Source organism: Porites lutea, chromosome 10 (assembly GCF_958299795.1).
Source record: "Porites lutea chromosome 10, jaPorLute2.1, whole genome shotgun sequence".
Classification (NCBI taxonomy): Eukaryota; Metazoa; Cnidaria; class Anthozoa; order Scleractinia; family Poritidae; genus Porites; species Porites lutea.
The window spans coordinates 3,935,576-3,957,520 of NC_133210.1; the positions used below are offsets into that span (position 1 = coordinate 3,935,576).

At 37.8% G+C, this 21,945-nt stretch overlaps 2 protein-coding genes across 5 annotated transcripts; one reads left to right on the forward strand and one right to left on the reverse strand.

Moving 5' to 3' along the window:
* Positions 1 to 131: 131 nt before the first annotated feature.
* LOC140951280 (UDP-glucuronosyltransferase 2B7-like) lies at positions 132 to 3,712 on the forward strand. Its single transcript, XM_073400521.1, has 3 exons — positions 132 to 406; positions 1,519 to 1,807; positions 2,227 to 3,712. Exons 1-3 carry the CDS (start codon positions 271 to 273, stop codon positions 2,504 to 2,506), a joined length of 705 nt encoding a protein of 234 aa, XP_073256622.1. The 5' UTR covers positions 132 to 270; the 3' UTR covers positions 2,507 to 3,712.
* LOC140951276 (galanin receptor type 1-like) lies at positions 3,545 to 21,338 on the reverse strand. Of its 4 annotated transcripts, none has more exons than XM_073400513.1 (2): positions 21,228 to 21,338; positions 3,545 to 4,984 (listed from the first exon to the last, which is right to left on the reverse strand). In XM_073400513.1, exon 2 carries the CDS (start codon positions 4,912 to 4,914, stop codon positions 3,706 to 3,708), a length of 1,209 nt encoding a protein of 402 aa, XP_073256614.1. In that variant the 5' UTR covers positions 4,915 to 4,984; positions 21,228 to 21,338; the 3' UTR covers positions 3,545 to 3,705. The 4 variants fall into 4 exon arrangements, with proteins under 4 accessions (XP_073256614.1, XP_073256617.1, XP_073256618.1 ...); XM_073400516.1 differs by lacking the exon at positions 21,228 to 21,338 and adding an exon at positions 15,549 to 15,749; XM_073400517.1 differs by lacking the exon at positions 21,228 to 21,338 and adding an exon at positions 14,168 to 14,299.
* Positions 21,339 to 21,945: the final 607 nt, after the last annotated feature.

Here is a 21,945-nt window from a genome sequence, read left to right on the forward strand (position 1 = left end):
CTGTCTGCCTGGCATTTTTAACTCTTAGGTTATTTCGGGCAGCCAGCGCCCCTATCATCGTCTGTACTATTGTTATAAATTTTTATTTCTTGTATATTATGGGGTGAAATAAAGTGTTGTTTTTGTTGTATTCTACATTTGACTATCCTTCAGTTTTTGTTTGTTTGTTTGGTTTTTTTTTGTTTCATCTGTCTAACAACAGCGATAATAGTGACAGATCCGATTCTGCCGAAACCAGCCAAACCTCTACCAATCGACCTTGAAAAGTTCATGGCGAGCGCAGGCAATGATGGAGTGATAATTGTTTCCTTTGGTTCTATGGTGTCTTCTTTGCCAATTCCAACCATAAAAATGTTGGCTAAGGTACTCGGTGAAATGAAGCAGAAGGTCTTATGGAAGTTAAAAGGTAAGTGCCACGTTTACTAAGAGGCTACAAAACAAAAACGGAAAAAGAGGCTGCAAAAATATTATCTGTAATCTATCGCCCTATGAAAGGGAATCCAAGACAGTCTTGGATACTGGATTCCATGCCGCGGATTCCGGATTTCAGGTGCTGGACTCTCTCAATGCAAGTCTTTGTCAGTGGAACTTGTATTCTGGAGTCTAATCGTTAGTGGATTTCGGTTTCTTTTGGCTGTGTTCCGGATGACATGGCCTTGGATTCCGGATTCCACAAGCAAAAGTTTCCCAGATTCCGGATTCCACTGATCCTGGATTTTCTATAAATTGGAGGGGTCCACTTGTCGGTTGTCTGGTAAAATTCATTCACTTTGTTGGCAGTCAGTTAAAATTTGCGATCTTTGTCGGTTGTCGGTAAATCTCAATTAATAATTAAAAAACTATGTTAATTATTGATATTTGTTATAAAATTTACCCAGTTACAAGACTGAGTGCTATATAACATGTAAAACTTGTAACTTGTAAAATTGCATCGTTTGGTTGCACTTAAACTTCATTAACTCTGGTTTGTTTTTGCGTAAATACCCCAGCTTACATTGGGCGATTACCTAAGGGACTTAATAGAGGATTTAGGTACTAGGTCTACTAAATCCGCTGCAAAAACAGGGATCAGCTAGGAATGGAAAGTGCTCGCAGCTTTTTGGTGGTTTACACTACTTTCACGGCCATGATTTCCTTATCCGCATGCATCTAATTACGCACGGCACTAATCGGTAAGCCAGCAAGCCAGCAGTTTTCCTGACTTATTTTGCACATCATGAGTCAACCCGAGGTTCATGAAGCCCAGTTGGAAAGCTGGAGCTATAACTAGCCTGCAAATCAAGACGAGAAGGCGAGAAACCTCTCAGAACTTCCTCCGTGTGTAGTCGCCATTTTGGATTTTGAAAGAAGTGCTGGGAGATTGGAGAAAGTAGATAATGCGATGTCTCGCCTCTGTTCCCGCCTTTTCTCTTCCCCTTGTGACTTGTAGTCCCCAGCCTCTAGAAAACTCCTGTAGGGCAGGATAAGAACATGTCGTTACTACCTAACGTCCTTTTGTATTTTTAACTATCGAAATAGGAAATTTGTTGAGCTCTAAGCCATCAAACATCAAGACAGTTGACTGGATGCCACAGAATGATGTACTTGGTCACCCCAAAACAAAGCTGTTTCTTTCTCACGTGGGACACAACAGTATGTACGAGGCTGCCTACCACGGTGTCCCCATTGTTGGCTTTCCTATGTGGAGCGATCAGCCGGAAAACGCGCAGCAGGTCGTGCGAGCGGGAATGGGACTCTGGTTAGACATCAACAGTGTCAAAGAGGACGAACTGCGCATGAACATTTCCAGAGTTATGACTGAAGCAAGGTAAACACATAACGGCCTACATTACCCCCCTCCCCGTCACCACCACCACCACCACCACCAACCCCCTTCCAAAACCTTTTCAGTTCTTTCTCGAATATCAATGGAAGCTATTTTGGTGGTCTTAAGGTTGCTGTTAGAAGGGGCTCTCAATCTTTCTGTTGTGTTAAAAGGTAATTTTTGAGTTCTTTACTTAGCTTTACTTTATGATCATTGAATCGAAAAACTTAGTTATTGGTGTTATACTCCTTGTTTGTTTCTGAGCCGACCATCGTAAGCATTTGTTATTCCAAATGGACGTTATAGTTATTGTTATTATTATTATGAGGTAAGTTGAAGGCGTAAAATATAGACAGTAAAGAAAACTTTCAATTTAATTGCAAACTTCATGGTCAAACATTGCCTTTGATTACTCTCCACAGTTTCAAAAGCAACGCAACACGTGTCTCCCGCCTACTCAGAGACCATCGCCGCACGCCTCTGGAACTAACAGCTGACTGGATTGAGTTTGTGTTAAGGCATAACGGTGCACCACATCTTCGGATCCAAGCCTTTAACATGCCCTGGTACGAAGAGAATTCTATGGATGTCGGAATGTTTCTATTAACTATGATTGCTTCTGTGTTGGCATGTATCATATTGTGCTGTCGATGTGCTTGTAAATGTTGTAGAAGAAACCAACCAAAGCCGAAGGTCGACTGATAATCAATTAGAGCTTTAAAACAAACTTTTAAAACTTATATGATTATACAAAACATCTTTCATCGTGTTAGGAAAAAACTTGTTACTGGCTTCTATTATTATTATTGTTATTATTACGATTGTTGTTGTTGTTATTATTATTATTATTATTATTATTATCATCATTATTAATCCGGTATCAATTCAGTGGATTTATTCCAGATTTGGCGCTAATCAATTTCCTTTCTCGGAGAACGAGAAAGAAATGTTGAGACGACCTTAGGAAACGCCAAACCATCTTTAACAGCCTTTCAACATGTCACGGTATCTCACAGCAATATTATTGTCAAACTGTGTAAAAATGTTTCCAATATTGAAAGTGAGATAATTTTGAAGCAGTGCTGGAAACGTTAACTGGAGTATCAGGAGTATTATCATTGCCAGTGTTCAACCAACACCACAGCTGAGGCTCGATTTTGACCGCTCTCTCGGCTTGCAGTCACGTGACCTGCTGATGCAAAAAAAAATTATGGGATAGAACCAAAAAGTATCATGGCATGAGAAAGCCACTAAGCTAGGCTACTAAGCCAATTTTGAGAGCTTATTGACATAGACGACTAAGATTTTATGGGTTCTGTAAATGACTGCAAATGATAAGCGGATTGCTGGACTGCACGAAGGACCAGAAGGCGTGCGGACCAGCGACTACCACAAAATCGTACTGGTAAGAGTTTAAGTCTAAAAATTAGCAGACACACTGTTTGTTTTATGCGCTTTCAATCGCTGTTACTTTTAGGGTTGCATCCCATAATTTTCTGAATTCTGGCAGGAGATAACTCTGGTAACGCCTATTAGCAAAGGGCCTAATAATTGGCCACTGACTACACTGACGACACTCAAACAATATACTGAGCCAAAATCGATAGAGGCCAGTAACCCTCTCTTGAGTGACCTATATAGTCAGAACCAAACCTAAGGTAAGAGAAAACACGCGCGGACAGGTTAGTTTTGATTTTGATTTTAATTTTCAGATTAGCTTTAAATATTCAATCAATTTAGTGTTCTTTTAAGCTCATCTCGGCATGCATTATGTAGCTATGCAAATTAAATCAAAGCAATCACGAAATCTCTTCTGCATAAGTAGACCAGAGTCCTAGTAGCAGTTAATATATTATTGATACTATAATTAAATGTTGATTAAACATTAGCCTTCATTCGCATCATAAAGCAGAAGTAGTCATTACGGTTGGCGATGGATCTCTCTTCGTACACAAACTTCCAGCGGAACTCGTTACAGTCTGTGATCGACTTGTCTTTAAAATGAAGCTTCCCAAACTAGTCATGGTGGCTGATCTGTATGTTTTTCTACTTACGTTTACCGAGTCATTTAGTCGTGAAAAATCTTTTCGGACTCGTGAAGGTTTCCCTGTTATCTTATAGTATAGTTTAAGCAAATGATCCTTGAATGCGTTGCGATAACTTTCGTTCAAGATGCTGTAACAAATAGGATTGGCCGCGCTGTTCGCAAATGTTATTATGTTACAAAACGCCACTAGATCCCAAAATCTACTGTATTCATCCTCAGCTTTACCAAAGTCCAACCAAAGCCACATGACATTGTTTGGTAAAACACATACTGCAAAAAGCAGTGTTACAACTTTGAGCATGCGTACCACCTTCTTTGCCTCCTCAGCTTGGAGATCTTGTAAATAGCGATTACTACTTTTCGCGCGTTTTCTAAGTTCCCAACCAATGCTTATATATGCGCCCGCGATAATGGTCAGTGGCAAGAGATATTCAAACACGAATAACCATGCTGTGTAGGTTTTTCTCGAATGTTTACTTGGCCAGTGTTCCTTGCACATGCCAGCTGTCTCGCTGTCTTTTCTTAACACACTTATATAAGGCGTAACAGAAATGAGGGACGCTATCCATATCCCAAGTATTATCCTTTTGGCACATTTAATTGTAAGCTGTTGCTGTAGCGGGTGATTTATTGCCCAATAACGCGATAAACTGACAGCCGTCAGCGTGTAAATGGACGCAAAAAGCGACAGAGTTTGCAGAGGGTATATGACTTTGCATAACAGCGCTCCATAGGGCCATTGGTGCCCCATCTCTTGTACTGGAATATCAAAGGGAATACAAATGCAGGTAAAAATCAAGTCGGCAATCGCTAGGTTTAATATGAAATAGTTCGTCACTGTTTTCATTTTTTTCCTCCGCAAAATGACTGAGCAGACAAGGGAATTGCCTACAGCGCTTACAAGAAATATAATGACGTAAAGAGTTAGCTTGACGGCTCTTAATTCGGGCGTCATTTCCTCAAGTGTCTCACTTCCGTCTGTTGCGATGAATTTAGTTGTCGTCGCTGTAATGTTCGGGCTTGAGGTGCTTTGAACTTGGGATTGATTTGGCCCTGTTTCCATGGAGATCACTCGATTATCCAAAATCTTTCCAGAGTAGCTTTGGTTTGTGCAAATGTTACAATCTCATCGTCTGCAAGGAAAAGTAACAGAATAAAGGAAATTAAAGAGATATACGGACTCGCTTTTGAGATGTGGGCGTATAGAAGAATGTTGAGAGTATCATGGACGGAACATAAAACCGATGAAGAAGTTTTAAGGATGGTAAATATAGCAAGTTCATTGTTGCCAACAATAAAGAAAAGAAAATGCCAGTATTTTGGACACGTAAGAGCGAGGTCGATCCAAAATTGTTACTGGAAGGTAAAATTGAAGGAAAGAGAGGACAGGTAGGGGAGACCACGAATTACCTGGATGAAAAACATCAAAGAATGGTTAGGACACGCCCATAATGGATGTGTAACAAAAGCGGAAGATCCTGGAGATCCATGATAGCCGACCTACTGCAAGTAGATGGCACCTAATGATGATGATGATACGGACTCGCATTCATCAGACCGGCTTTATCAAGCATTTGTGTCTGTTTAATACCCTTAGCTTACAAGGGATCCAGCCTTATCTGAGTTCACATGACTTAAAATTAACAACCTACACTATTAACGGCCAACCTGGAAAGATCCTAGTGTTACAAATTGCATGTTGCCAGCCATTTATTGTTAGGCGGTTTTATCAAGTCTGGGACATGAGTCTTTTTTGTAACAACTTAGATACTTTTAGAGAGTTTCTATTGATCGTGGTTTACTTTGTCGCTCACCTCTCCATTTTGGCCATGTTTTCTACATAATAAAAAACCAGGGATTAGTCAGTAAAACTTAAAAAACGGTCATTTACAAGCTTAGTTTATTTTGTTCAAACGTAAAAGCAATAGTTTTACTTTACTCCAGTACAGTGATCCTTGGTGGATTAGCCAGTGATGGCTATTACAAATCAAGGTCGTGTTATTTCAAATTTATGGTACGTCAAACCTTGCAAGCAGCTGAACTATCACGCCTTAAATCATGTTAGCGTGTTTGATTGATTATGACAAACTTTGTAATCCCTAGCCTAAATTGATCATACAACCCATATGTATATCAAGGGAAGCAAGAACAAGCAAGGAAAGCAGAAAAAATGGTAATCATTGGGGTTTGTTACGTAACGTTAAACACGTCAGCAACGTATGTATGGTGGTGTCAAAGTCTGCAAGCGTCCGTGTTATGACGTCATAGAATTATTATAACGAATTATTATAGCGATTGGGAGGTATGACGCTTTTGAACGTCAGTAAGTCACCTGTGCTACCTTGGATCTTTGCTGAAGTAAGGTATCTAGTGATTATCTTTAACTTTTTTTTATATATACAGATTTTGACAATTTTAAAATTTAATCATTATGGACATTGAATTTTGAGTTTCAAAAATCTGCAACGTCGAGAACTCGCCTAACCTACCTCTGCATACACTATCTCAGAGTATTTCTTTTGACTTCGATTAATTTAAAATTGTTCACAATTTTTCTATGATCGATAATGGAAACCTGAGACTCACGAACCTTGTTGCCGCCACTACATGACATAAAGTCAACCTCCGCCAGCTTTGGCGGGTTAAGAACAGTCCCACAATTCGTTTCAATATTACTGGAAAATTTAATAACAATTCTCTTAGTTTTGCTCAGAGAAGAGTCAGAGAACATTCATTTGTGGATCATTGAGGATTTTAAAATTTTATCATTACTTTTCTCCTTAAATTTCCAGTTCAAGGTTATTTAATGTTGATTTCCTTTGTAAAATTTGATGATTCTTAATTCTCCTAGTTAATACGTTACTATTATGTACTTAAGTGCCAGACAGAAGGTATCAGGGAAGGCCGGAGAAGGTATAATTAATACGTTACCCAGTTTTGGCGTGAATTCGAGCTTACAGACACTGGAAGGACTGACTTGTCCTGGTAATGTAAGTGCGGCTAAAATTCATAGCCTAAGATTAAATTTTAAACATTTCCTCATTTTAATCTTTATATTTTACAAAAATGTCGCGTGTATATGCTTCGATCGTGTCTTTATAGTTTCCTTGTATTCGACCAAAAGAATAAAAAATCACCCGAGTTAGCAAAAAATCCGACCCAACAGTTCTTTCCTACCTGAAGCTCTTTTTTCTTCTGACTTCTAAAAAGGTTTTCCCACCACAGTACATAAACTTTATTAAATAAAACTTAGCTTTTTGACTTGGTTACAGCTCGGAAAGCAAAGATCATGGCCGGGTGGAGATTTATTCCTTCAAACTTATTCCTTTAAACTGATAAGTCTGAACCAGCCCATCTCGGTTGATCATCTTCTCTTTACAGCCTCAAGTAATCAGTTATCTTTCCTTGCGTGGCCTCAAGTTGAGGCCACACAAAGAAAGATAGCTGATGTAAAATCGAATCCATTAACCAAAACGTTTACGTTAAGCTAATTGATCTCATGTAGTGGTCGACTTTTAAGATTCGTGCTTGAATGGAGCAACGTCATATAAATAGCAAATTTTCCACCCAAATTTCCTCATTCATTTTTTGATTACTTACAGTTATCAACAGTGAGAAGTGAACAGCAAATTAAGTTATTTCCATCACGAGTGTAGTCAAGGTCGATGGACCAGACGGCACGTGGTAATCGGCTCCTGGCAGCACCCAACGACGGTTTCCTCCCTAATTAAAATTGAAAACACTTTCTAGGCTATCCAAAGTATTTTTCGACCTCTAGAAATGCATTCTGAGCCGTGCTATAAAAGTTGTTTCTGTTCAGTCATCATAGGGGAACTTGAGTCTTTTTGAAATTACTAGGGCTTCAGTTATTTTTTTTCCCTAAAATGTTAGATGCTATTTAGCGCATTACGAAAGAGAAATTTGTTTTATTCCTCTCTCCATCACATGTTTGAAATCCGAGAATTTTAGGTTTCCTTTTTCCTACGAAAAATAGCCTAACCTGCGCGGTGAAATGTGAAAAATAAAACTTCAGCAAAGCGCAGGGAATTAATAGACAAGCTTCAAAAATTGAACATGAATGGAACAGTCATTTAGAAATTTCGAGCCTTCTGCAAGTAATACTGAGAAAATTCTAGGCAATATTTGCTTCTCCGAGCAGATAATTTACAGAAAACTTTCACTGGGTGCCCATGATGAACTTTGTACCATGGAGCAACCCGTTAGCACCCTCATTTCCTTAATCGTTATGCAAACCGAAAACAACTGAGATATATAACTGTTTCAACAACTCTTTCAGATCATAGGTCAGATAAATATGCTTATAAAATAGAGTTCTTTTATGATCATTTACCCTATATTCAAACATTAACCGTGAGCCATCGATAGTCTTTTTTTCTTTAACATGAATATTGGGTGTCTTTCTGCTTTGTGTGTGTGTATGTTTTTTTCACTTGTTCTAGGATTGAAACGAGAGAGAATAAGAAAATGCAAATTACCACTAGCAAATAAAAATTCATATTGACTGCTTTAAAAGGTTCTAATCTTTTCACACCTTTGGTTTGACGGTAGGTCGTATTGTTTACTAGGTGATACTGGATACCCAAAATTCTACGATTTTTAACGAGATCTTCGAAACATCCTTCTCACTCATTTGCCTCTTTTTCAATATATTTTACATATTGCGGACATTAAAAAGGTTTTAATTTAATTCGATTTTGTCTTAACTGAGTAGGTATGTGAAACATGATCCGAATTCGACTAGCAAGGATGGTTCTTACCGTGGAGTGGGAGTGTTCTTCCGTTACTGTTATCGTAGAATCCTGGCTCATGCCATGCTTATCTTAGTGCGAAGCTGGTATGATCTTCATCCGGCAGTGTGTTCGTTTCATAAATTCAATTATTGTAATATATACAATTGATACGTGCTCTAACTTGCTCAATCAAATTGATTTTGCCGTCGATCGCCGCAGTGGAGCCACTTTGGGGAAATTTTCAATGAGTAAACAGTTGGCAGCCGACGTCTTAGTGGGAGAGCTTTACGTTTATATTTGATTTAATTTTACAAAAAGAAGAAGAAGAAGAAGACTAAACAGTTAGCTGATTTGAAACTTAAATTACAACTAACGGTACAATTTTTAAAAAAAATTTAGAATGGATGACGACACCTCAAACTGATTAATCGATGGCAGTATTATTGCCAGTTAAATAGGATGAAAGTGTGTTTGTTCCGCCGAAATAAGAAATTTCTGCTCGGTTTTATTAAACTGCAAAATAACATAATATGCTGAGGAAATATGTTAATATTTTCATCTTTTATCTTTCCGATCACTTTTTTTAGGCCTGCTCTGTGTTGTGTCAAGCAAAGAAAGCAGGAAAAAAGCCTAGAGATCACTTGCATCAGCTGTGCATGAATCACGTGTCTCAAGAGGGTATCATGGGCGATCGTGGCTTCTTAAAAATAAAAATGTTATTTGATATGACTTGGCTTGTTTTATCGACCTTTATGTTGGCGTTATATCTATGTTCGATACAATCTGGCACCAGTCTATGGCACTGCGATAAACAATTAATTAGAGAATTATTAAAAGTACCAAAGAGTAAAATCTTTTTTATAGAGGTTAAAGACGGAAAGTGAAACTGAATTTTGCATTAACCTTTATATGAAACACTCTGTTCTTATTTTGAAAGCCCCGGATATCTACTCCATGTATTTATAATGTCATGTCACACAGCTTTCATTATTAACCAGTACTTGCGAAAGGCAAGCCCCTGTGCTGAAAAATGTAACACTTAAAAGGTGATCTTCGTTTTCTTTGTTACGTACGTTAGCCTGACAATGGGTGTAAGAAATTCTCTAATTCTCTACCGGGTTCTCTACTTAATCAAATAAGATCTTAAGTGCTTGAAGACATTTTCACTAAGTTATGCTTATGTTTTCGATGTAATATAGTAATGTTTCAGTCGTCTTGAAGACATAACGTTCGTAAATCAGGCTGACAGCACGAGAGACCGGAAGCTAAATGAATTTTCCTGATAGTGGGAGGCAATTTATTGAGTGCCTGAACAAGAAAGAGTGCTTACAGCTGCCGACGATTAATCTAAATCATGATATGAGTTTAGAATTATGTAAAGTGACTTCTAAAAATACACTGCAGTATCATCCTAAGTTTATAGATCCATTTGCTGAGTGTTAATATATTTCTTAATTGATAAGAAAAAAAGGTTGTCAGTCACTGCACGTGGCGCATCCTTTGTCAGAATTATGTATTTCCTAAATGACTACAACATGTTTATCTTTCTAGTCTATCAAAAGGCACCCTGAAAGTTTAAAACTTTTCAGTAAAATGCAACTTTTTTCTTGCATCAAAAAGTAAAATAACAAAAATGTTGCTCCTTCTGAGTGGGCACTCCTATATAGGAGGACTACCGTATTTATTCGATTAACCGCCCTGGGCGCTTATTAATTTTTTTGACCTTGAGAGTGGGCGCTTATTCGAGGTGGGCGCTTATTCGAGGCTGGGCGCTTATTAAATTTTCACCATTCTCAGCAAGTGTAGTCGTATATTTTGCAACAAAACAGTAAATGCTAATTACAAAAAGCGAAGATGCAACAAAGCAAGGTTTCTCTAAAATACTATGAAGAAAACTCCGTCTTCGGGAGGGTCTCTTTATTATCTCTTATTGGAGTTTTTGTGGGAGGGAGTAGGGTGGTGAGGGTGTTTATTCGAGGCAGGGCGCTTACTCGAGTTGGGCGCTAATTCGAGGTTGGGCGCTTAATCGAATAAATCCGGTATTTTAATTTCTAGGACAGGCCTAGGTGAATTATTAACTTGGACTGACCGAATTTGACTCATGATTCAACTTGTCATAAAGTAAAATGCAAGAAGAAAACTTCATTTTGGGAGGGGTGTGATCGGCATTGCTTACACTAAACTAAACTAAAAGCTAAGCTCAATAAATAAATGCCTTTTCTAAAACAACTAGATCAGACTAAGTACAGTGCGCGCTTTCCATTTGTCAGGTATTTGTCAGTATTTCCCAACAAATGATTTTTCTTTTTTACTCATATCTGTGGCAGTGAAAGGGACTGCAATTTACACTGATCGCCTTACATAAACTTTCCTGGATAACAGAGATTAAAGTTCGCCAACCCGTACCATTTGTTCTTGGAAGAGCTGCACGCACTACCGCAAAGCAGATTTAAAGGCAGACATTGGACTAAGGGTGGACGCGAGTGATTTCATGAACTAAGGATTGACGAAGAAAGGAAATGACAGCGAGTCATGTATTTGTGGAACTGTTCCTCATAACGATAGTAAAATCTTCTTTACCCAGGGTAACCTCTTCACCGTAAAGTGCTGTTATCAATATGAGGGCCCTGGGACAATTGGAACAACTAACCTAAAATGCACGCCAATTAAAAATACGTTTAAAACATAAACTGATAAAGTTGAACAGTAATTAGAAAACTTAGGACCTACAGAATTTCAAAATACGGGTTTTAAAATTCACAACTGATTTATAATCCTTAATTTCACCTGGATATTGTAAAAAAGTTTCGATCCATTAACAAAAGTAAAAGCCTTTCCTCGCAGTTTCAGGTCTCACTTTAAGGAGCATTAAGTTCTGTCCACTTACCCTCGAGTTGTGGATTGCTCTATACCTTAAAATGAATTCCAATCCAATTCCAGTCCGATTCCAATTCCGGTCCTCCCGAACAGAAATTTGTCTTCACTGAAATGACAGCGCTAGCGATTTTTTAACTTCAACGGCTAGAAATCAGTTGTAAGGACTTTCTTTGAAGAGCCAATCGCTGTCGACGTAGGTTATTAAGTGAACCAATCAGAAATCAAGGTTAACTGTTTTTGCAGTAAAATATTAAAACGATGGCATTAAGCGCGCGAAAGATCGTGATTGGTTATAAGCTTACTTCTGATTGGTAGAGAACATGGCTGGACAGATTATCAATCCAATCAAATTTAAGCCTGCAGTTGTACATTAAAAGTAATACTTTTGACAGTCAAATGCTAGTTAACTCTGCCAAATTGATCTTGCTATAGTTTCTTAGTTATTTTGTTTTAACGTCCACCAAGTTATATTTATTGTCACGGAAATGAGCAATGATTCTAAGTAACATCTTTTGTATGTAATTAAAATTCATGCCTGCAATTGCTTTTGACAACGAGCAAACTGTAGCAGATGAATGTACGTCGTGCGAGTTGTAACTAGATATCGAATTAAGAGTAACACGAGAAGAAATTGTTTTATATCAGTGCCGTCTGAATCCGTACGTAGATGTACACCTCAGATCTCATGTTTTTTTTTTCCTTTTGTACCTTTCTATTGTACACGCAATGTTCACCAAGCTAGGTTAAGTAGCTGTTAGGCGTTAAAACAATCTATAAATCTTGAGGTTAACAAAAAACACCGCCAAAAACCAAAATCGAACCAGCACAAACTCAGCAATAAATTTAAAAGTTCTAGATAAATTATATTTATTTTTATCCAGGATTAAAAGAGAAACCGGTAATGAATACTCAGCGGTCTGAGAGGGCCAAGCGGAAGAGCTGATTCTTTTTACACCTCAGTAGCGAAAATGTGCGGTCAAGCAATAATATTCAGGAAGATTGGTTTTTTTAAACCTTCTTCTTCTGTTTGGTGCAGAAAAAAAGGGCTAGACTCAACAGAAACATAATACTCGGTAAGATTGTATCTGAACACGAAAAATTCAACACACTCACCTTGCAGAAAGAGCACAATTTTACCCTGCACTTTTTTTGATTGCTGTTGATGATTGTTAGAAAATTTAGTAATCACTGTGGTTTTTAAAGTTAATTTCCCATCCACACAAACTACGTTGACGTTTTTACTGACGATACGTCTTTCTTTTCTATTTTTTTTTATATGTTCCGACAGGCACTGTATTTTCATGTAAATTTTGTTATTTGACATCTCTATACAACTGCATGGGTGCAAATTATTACTATGTGACGTATCCATAATGACTTTAAAGAAAGGAAAAGTGTAAACATAATATATTAGTTCATTTTTTTTCAAAACACTTCTTTCTGTGATTAGATTACTAGTAGATTTTGGACTTTATTTTGGAATTACCCTTCCTTCCTCTTCCTTAAATTTTCCTTGGATGAAATTACCATTGGTAGTTCAGGAAAACAAATCGAAAAGAAGAAAAAAACACAACTAAAAAAAGAAACATTGTATATATCACATTTCCTCTGATTCTCAGCGAGTCACAGATGACTGATGATAATAAGAATAGTTAAATAAGAAAAAAAAAATACAAGTTACCAAATGTGTTCGTGAGCAAACTATTTACCTTTAGTGAATGAACATCAATCAAAGGGTAGGTTATGAGAACCGCTTAAAATGGCGGTTTCTAACTTGCGTTTACCTGTAGCTGTTTATTGACATTTTACTCAGTAAAAGTAAAGGAGGCAATTCTTATCGTTGGCAGGTTTTATCATTTGCATTTTGACTCACAGTCTCGACTCCCTGGTAGCTTTTCATTTGCCCAGTACATTTATTTGAGACATTGCGACAAAAAGTTTTACACTAATAATAGTAAATTTATAGTTTTTTTTCTTTTTTTTTTTCAGTTTAAACATGAACGCAAACAAAATAAGTTTAAAGCCCATAAATTGCTGGGCGCCCATTATAAATTTCGTCCAAAGTAAAGATGTATTATTTTTAATTCTACCTTATTTTGCGAAAACTAAATCCGGTCTCTTAACTGAGCAAGCACAGTCATTTTCCCTTGACTTTTAGTCCCTGCTAGCGATCATTTAAGACGTCTCTAGGTAATATTTATACAATTCGGTTAGACGCAAACTACCCGATCTGTGACAGGTGCCAAGCTTAACTTAATTGAAGGCAACTTGTTACAAGCTTTCGTTGAAGAATCGCTTCGGGGCTGCAGAATTTTTTTAAAGTGACATGTCATTTTTTTGTCATCACCTTCTGACTAGTTTCGTTTAGCCGTGAAGAGGAAGGGAGGCAGCGGTGCACAGGCTGGTTTCGTTTCTTTATCTATTTTACGACCTTGAGGATAGCCAACCAGCTAAATAGTCAGAGAATAGTCTATCAAAGCAAATTAAAGCAAGACGTTACCAGATAACCACAATTATATTAAAAAGAATAAACGATGCGAGCTCCCTTTTTTTTGTGTCTCTCACCCTTCTCGGCCAAAATGTACACGACAAAAGAGACACACCAGCCTGTCAGCTTAATTATAAGCAGTAGTGTAATAATCGAACAGCGCAGCGTCTAAATTGACCGGTTTTTTATATACTGCTCACCTTAGCTTTTTCTCGTTACAAGGAAAACCTGTCCTGTCGCCGCGTAAGTGGTGAATATTGTTTGGTCCAGGATAAATAAAATAAATAGATAAAAAACAGATAAAAGAATTTTTTTTTTTTGTTCGAAGAAATAGAAAACAAAGAAAGAAAGGCGGTCGGGACAAAGCTCCCCTCTAGCAGCTTACAAAAGCGAGCACTACTACAGAGATTCTAACCAAACCTAACCAGCGCTTGCGTAATTTTAGCAAGAAAATTCAATTAAATTTGTTTATCCCATTTATAATTTAACTGTAGGATAATCAATAAGTAATAAACTGGTTATTTTTACCTACTTTTTCCGTGCGCGTAAAGATACAAAGAAGCATGGTTTATGATATTCATAGTATGGACAAAGTGCTTGAACTCGGCCGTCTCGAGTGGTTTTTGTGTTATTAGAGAAACATTTGTTTATTTGTTCAAGTAAATTGTGACTGTAGTTTTTCATACTCCTCTTTGTTTGAATCAATATTTTAAATTCAACAACAGTGTAAGAGCTATTGTACCTGAGGGCCATTGGCTGAGAACAACAGATCGAAACAGAGTCAAATTACCATTGCAATAAGGAAAAATGGGATAATTAAAAAAATTGAAAAGGAAGTATTCAAAACAAGGGATTAAAACATTAAAAGTACTTTAAAATTATATCGGCTTACATAAATAGATAAATTTACGACGCACTTACCTACAATGGTTAGTTTAAAAAAAAACCTTCCTCGCAGTGGCTCTTTGAAAGCTTGAAAATCAATTTCCTATGTTACCAGCATGGGATATTACCTCAGTTTTAAAATTTAATCGAGTGTTGCTATCGAAAAGTGACGCTGGGGAATCCCTGACAAATTTTTTAACGATGAAACCTCGAAATAACTTCTGAAATAAGCGGATTTTAGTACGATAAATGCTACCAACAATTAAAACTGTCTTTTGGATTCCTGTTTACACTTGTTGGGCTGCTATTTCGGAAAATAATCTGTGGTATGATAATTATGTTCAAATGAATTATGATAAACGTCCGAAAAATGAGTGTCTCAGTCTGAAGTGTCGTGTCGTGAGGCAATCCTTTTCAGTCGAAGGGCCAAGAAATCTTCAAAGTTTTCTTTCATACGAAAAATCCATTGTCCTCGTTTTTTTCTATGAAGCTTGTTTTACTGTATTGAAGAAAACTAAAAATAAAAGTAAAACAGCGGCACCTGGAAGCGGTCCCTATTGCACGGCTTTTCCGCTTGTATAGTGCCTTCGATAATGATCGAACTTATGTCGTCGAAAAGGATTTAGGAGAAAAATTCCAGGAGTTGGAGAATATAAAATCATAACTCAAACAGGAGTCTAAAGTTCTGAGTTTTACCTTTTCTTGAATTGACTGCATTGTCGTAATCTTCAGTCAAGCCAATTCGTGCTGGTGCTTCACTGGGCCCATTTAGAAGGTCGATGCATTCAGTGGCTACATGGATTAACTTAACATGAACGTACAGTCGTTCAGGCAGCCCAAATCTCGTTGAACATTACATCTTTGAAGGTAGTTGAAAATGCTTGAAGAGGGGGAGCGCGCGTCTGCACTTTGAAATAAGTGATTTAAATGGCTGCTTGACGTCAAATATGTCTATATGCAAAGCAACAGCTGATGCTAAATTTTGAAACAACAGTTGGTAAGTGCGGTTGGCCGGTCTTGCTGTGAATTGAAATGCAGTGGACAAAACTGGTAAACAATCCATTTGTATTTCTTTCAAATAAAAAGCTTTGTACGATTTTTTTTTTTAATTTCGGTGTAATTATTAATTTTAAAGTTAAAACCAACTCCAATATAACTGTTTATCTTGCGCCAACCGAGTCGAAATAGCAAGCTGCTGCATGCGTCAGGGGGCGTTGGTATTAGCTTTCCTAGCTGCGGCCCGTTTCTTGAACGTCCCGAGAATTAACGGACCCGAAAAGCTGTTACGTTAGTCGTTTACTTTAAAGTTCGAGGCTCGAATTGTTTTGCAAATAGTACGATAAAAATATCAGTAAACAAAACAAAATGTACTGCATGGTTTCTCAGCTAGGAACTGCCCTTTTTTCTTTAGATTGTGATCGGAATACTGATTTGATTTGGGCCCATAAAGTTACTGATGAGGGACTTACGAGAAACGCGCTCCCGCTGCGTCTATGTAATTATATACATCTACATAATAGCTAGAACCTATTTGAAAATTTATATTTCCGTGATATTAAATGAGATTGCTCTTTTGCATTCGCTGGTAATAACGTTATCTACGTAAAGAGAACGATATATAGCTCTTTAATTCTCAAAATTTTGAACCATCCATGCAAAACAAAAAGAAAAAAGAGGTCGTCGTCTTTTAGTCAGGAAACATTTATTTGAGGAGTACGACGAAAGTCTCTAAAATTCTTCATTTGAAACTCTACCTTATGTTTCCATAATGATCAAACATTTGATTCTTTTGAAGCATATATGAATATAATTATATATATATATTATCAATTTATCTAGAAGTTTCCTCACATGTCCGTTTTTTGCAATTAGTTTTTGGCAGATAACTCAATCAGCCAATTCTTCTTGCTAGATAATTTTATTTGGTCTCTGGATCGGAGAGCCAAAGTGAAAAATAGGCTTCAATATATTTACAATGTCAAGATAGATGAAAATACATTTAAATTCATTTATTCGATAAAAATAATTATAATAATTAATATACTAATGAATTAAGTTATCAATGTGAAAGGTTGAACCCAGGAGTCATTTCAAAAGTAGGTTGAGTTTGATCGTCCGGGTGAACGTAGTCCTGAATAGGACTGTTGTTGTTGACAGTGACTGACGTTTCGACAACCTGTGCGGTAGTCATCTTCAGAGTCAAAGTGAGTTGTATCACGTCAGTTGATGGTATTATACTCCGGTTATTGATCTGATTGGTCAATTGGGTCGCGATGTTATTGGTCGCCTGTCAGTTAAGCTGTGATATTATTGGCTATGAAGACTCGTAATCAGTAATTGGCGCGTTTCGATCCGTCTATTGTCACAGTTTAACAGTCGTCTATTGTTAGTCAAAGTTGCAGTTCTCCAGTCGTTCTCTCGTAGTTAGTTTTGCTTGATCTCGTCAATAATTCGTTTGCACGGTGCTGGCAACTGTTGGCTACGATTCAGTGGCGTTTGTTCTAAGTTAGTAAACCAGCTTTCTAAAGTAAGACGTTGACAGTAGTCTGTACAATACGTTATACATGTCGCAGAGTCCCAGTCAATTTGATATTTCGTCTTTAAATGGTGCTCAGCAATGTGATTGTTGACGTCACCATTCCTCGTCGCTCGTTTGTGTTCGGTCAGTCGCGTGCTTAGGTTTCTGCCGGTTTCACCAATGTAAGAAGCCTGGCAGTCGCAGCATTTGATCTTGTATACTGCTCCCTGTCTGTCCTCCGGTTTGTCTTTGTCCTTGACACTAGTAAGCAGTCGCCGTAAAGTGGTTATCGGTTTGTATGCAACACGTATATTGTTAAAGGTTGTAATATACGTGCAATAGTTTCAGAGGTGTCTCTGATATACTGTATAGTCGCTGTCGTAACAGGGCCAGAGTTGGTCTGAGTGTTGGAATCAGTGTTACTGTGAGTGTTCGGTCTAACAAAGTCCGTGTTGTAATTGTTCTTACTAAAAACGTTGTAAGACAATGAGCCTCGTCTTGTAGGCTGTCAGGTGAGTCGCAAACTAGTTGCGCTCGTCTCGTCAGAGTCCGGGTAGTGGTAGCCTTGTGAGAGGTCGGGTTGTACGAAGACTGGTCTAGTAATCGGTCGATCAGTTTCTGTAAATAGTCGTTCCTAGGTTTTTTGTTGTCGCGAGTGACCAAACAGTCTAGAAAAGGTATTTTACTATTTTCTACGATCTGCTTGGTGAACTGTATGTCCGTGTTCTGTCTGTTAAGGTGTTCGTGAAAATCGTCGATTCCGTCTTTGGGTACGGCGGTGAATGTGTCGTCAACGTAACGTAACCAAAGAGGTACAGTTCTCGTGTAGGTAGCTAGGGCTTGTTCCTCGATGTTTTGCATGACAATTTCTGCTATACAATAACAGAAACTGGAGAGCCCATAGCTATACCGTGTAACTGTTTGTAGTGTTTGCCGTTGTACTGAAAGTACGTCGAGGTCAAACAGAGGTTGAGTAGGTCCACAATGTCGTCTGTAGGTAGTGGTAGTTCAACAGTAGAGTTCCTAATAGCGTTCTCAGTACAGTCTAGAGCCAGTTGAAGTGGAATACTGGTGAACAGTGATTTAACGTCAACGGACACTAGAGTCATACTAGTTTGTGGTCGTCCGGTATCTGTATTGTCCGTAATGGCGTCAATAAAGTTCTCAGTAGACTGTCTAGACTAGTCAGTCAGCGGTTTCAGTACGTTAGTTAAGTATTTAGACAGTTGGCAGGTGGTGTGCATCACGACCCACAAAGGTTCATGGGTAAAACTGTTAACTGAGACTCATTTCAATCGTGACACGGTCGAGATCTCGTGAGAGAAATGAATCAAACCCAGGGATCAAACACTGCTTCCTTTTCTAAAAAGCATTACGGAAGAGAGTGATTTGGAGAATTTTCAAGATCTCATAGTGGCCTTAGATGCTTGCTATTGGCTTCATAAGGCAATTTCAATAAGTTTATCGCGTTAAGGAGACGATCGAAGGTGGGATCTAGCCGATTTTATCCCGTGATTTCCTGCTTCTCAGAAGATTTTATGTACTGTTTGGTTTATATGTATATTTTTACCTCAGAGTGAAAGAGATCTGTAGTTCATACCTGCATTTGCTTAACTAAAAAAAAAATTCGTCCATTAGAAGTGATTATATATTTGATGGACTTTATTACCGGCTAAGGAGGCGGAGCGCAAGAAAACAGCAAGATGAGATCGTCTCTCATAACAATTTTATTTTCATCGACAAGTTTATATTATTTTGCAAACAGTGCCCTTTTGCAATCCATATGCGCAAATAAATCTTCACCACACCGAAAGAGCCCAACAGCTACAGCACAATGGGAATTTCACCGAAGCTACAGCCGCAGAAAAAAACCACGATCTTGTCTGCGGCGTTCATTGAAGTGAGCGCAGTGAATCGATTTTGTTATAAACCTAGCCTCACAGTTTTAAAATCCTGTCTGATGTTGTCTAAATCTTCGATAATGGTTTTGTGTTTTGGTAGAGATTTATAACAATTTATTCCCTCACGTAAGTTTACATAAAGATTGCATGCATACACATGCATGGCACACACTGCATGCAAATTGTTTTAAAGTCACGCTTTCAGTTTCCGCACTGCGTTATGAAAAAATGTTTTGTTTCCAAAGGTTATTACAATATTCAAACTTATTTACCTTTTCTGGTTTAAAATGCAACTAAAACTTCCTGGATTTGGCGTTACTCGCTCTCGTCGGCTTCCGTTTCGGTATGTTTCCTCAGCCCGTTTCGCGGGAGTTGTGCCACTTGGCTAAGACGATCCATTAATTCCAAGACACTTCCAACGGCTCATAACGGGAAAACTATTAAATAGGGGTAGACGCGGGTAGACCCCCAAATTTGCAAAGAAGAAAGGTTGAAGTAACAAGATGGCCAAAATAATCCGATAAAACCGCTAACAGTAACCAACAATCAATCCAAGAAGAAAGGCAAAAACAACAGTCAAATCACCATGGCGGCTTGCGCATAACTTAACTGACTTGCGCATAACTTAACTGATATCAAGATAAAGTGTTCCAACAACTGTTCAAGGCCGTACAGAGTGGAAATTACCTACACAAGCCTGAAATAAAGCGACAATTTCACAATATACACCTCAGAAAACGGCTCTTCACCAGCGCGAAAATCACTCTACAGATAACGCATTCTGATTGGTCGAATCTCGTGACGCACACCGCCTGGAGAGTTGGTAGGTCGGGTACCCACAGAAAGAAACTATGAGCGGCATAGGTATGTTGGCTTATCAATGGCTATACTTATATTTTCAGCTCTACTTATGTACGGTCTAACTAGTGAAAATTAAGTTACCTCAATGACCACACTTAATGATAACATAATTATTTCTTTTCTCCTAAGTATTCCAGATCAAAAGCTATTTAAAAAGTAAACTTTCGGGTGGAGTCCAGATTTTCATAATTGGTTACTAATTCATTGGTTTATAATTGTCGACCATCAGACTGACTAGAATGAAAGTAAAGGTCCCTTTCACACGTGTAGTTATGGTTCTGAGATATTTATTTGGGTTGGCCTTCCAATTACACATTCAAAGAAACATGTCAGAGTATTAAACGCAACTTTTCTAAAGTTGATTGTTATCTAGTGGCCTGACGATGATTTGAAATTTTAAGAATTAAACCGAAATATTGCCAACAAAAGAGTGAAAATGTTAAAACATCATTTTCTCAAACTAGTATGTATATGGATGGTATATAAAAACGGCGGTTTTCAGTTCGAAAAGGTGTTGACGTATTTTAAAAGAATGTTTCACTACCACCTTTCCTTCTTAAAGAGATCACTCTAAAGACAGTCAGTGAGGAATATTTTTTCTGAGTTATTCAAGTTTCTTCACGTAAAATGTTCAATCTTTTTATTTCAGAATACGGTTAATCAGCAGGGCTACTTTTAACTTAGGTCTTAAGAATCGAAGAGTCATTCAGTGAAAAAAAAAACACTCAGAAGACCTGCACAGCAAGACCTGCTTGAGAAGTAGACACGCGTACGTACGTTAACGTTCTTGATCGCGATGAGGTAACCTGTCGTAGGATAGGCCATTTTTAGTAAAATCTACGGCGATGCCACTGATTTTAAACAACGTACATGTAAAAACTTTTATAGTAATAATCTACCATAATTCTCGTTCGGTACACATGTTATTATTATAGATACTGAAGTAGATTACTGACTGATGTAGGCAACTGCACCATCAAGCAGTTGAACTGACGCTAAATCATTTTGCGTAGTAAAGATTAGTGTCACGTATAGAAATTATCATTATAAGATCTTAAATAAGAAAAAAAAAGAATAAATAAATTCTTAACTTACCTGCCTTTGCCGTTAGCTACATAATCTCTTTGCTTTTCGTTTTGCTCTTTTCCTGCTTACGCTAAAAGAATTACGGTTTCCTCTTTGAATGCTATTTCGAAGTTAGACGGTCATTACTGTACTGGCGGACACATCGTCGCGCGTTATGATCCGAATGATCAATTTCCCGATTCAATGAACATCAAAGACCCTTTGGCGATCATACAATATAAGTGCAATGTGATTGAAACTTTCACAGAAGCAATGCCAAAAGTTTGAGTTTAGCTGCAGTCGGTGGGATTATTTTAACAGTTTCGGATTTGTGTACTAACTGCTAACTATACGGTTTAACTTCATGATCAGGGCTACAATGGAAAATTCCTGTTTGTTTTTCAGCGCACTGAACTGTCAAACCGACTACATACCTGTGGCCTCATATATATTGAAATCTACAGCACCAATTGAAATGGCGGCAATGCTTTCGCTGTTGCAATATCATTGACAAGCCACCCACAAATAATATCAGTCACATGTCAGTGCTTATACTAGAGGCACGTTGCCGGACTATAGCGTAAAGTTCCTCTTCTTCTTAGCGTAAGTTTCCGTGAATAACAAAACAAATAAATAACAAAACTACAAAAGAATAAAGTCAATCTTGTTAAAGGGCCATGATTAGTTTTACTATAATGTGCCCTTCTCGATTCAAATTTTCTTCCTTTAATATCATTATTATGTACAC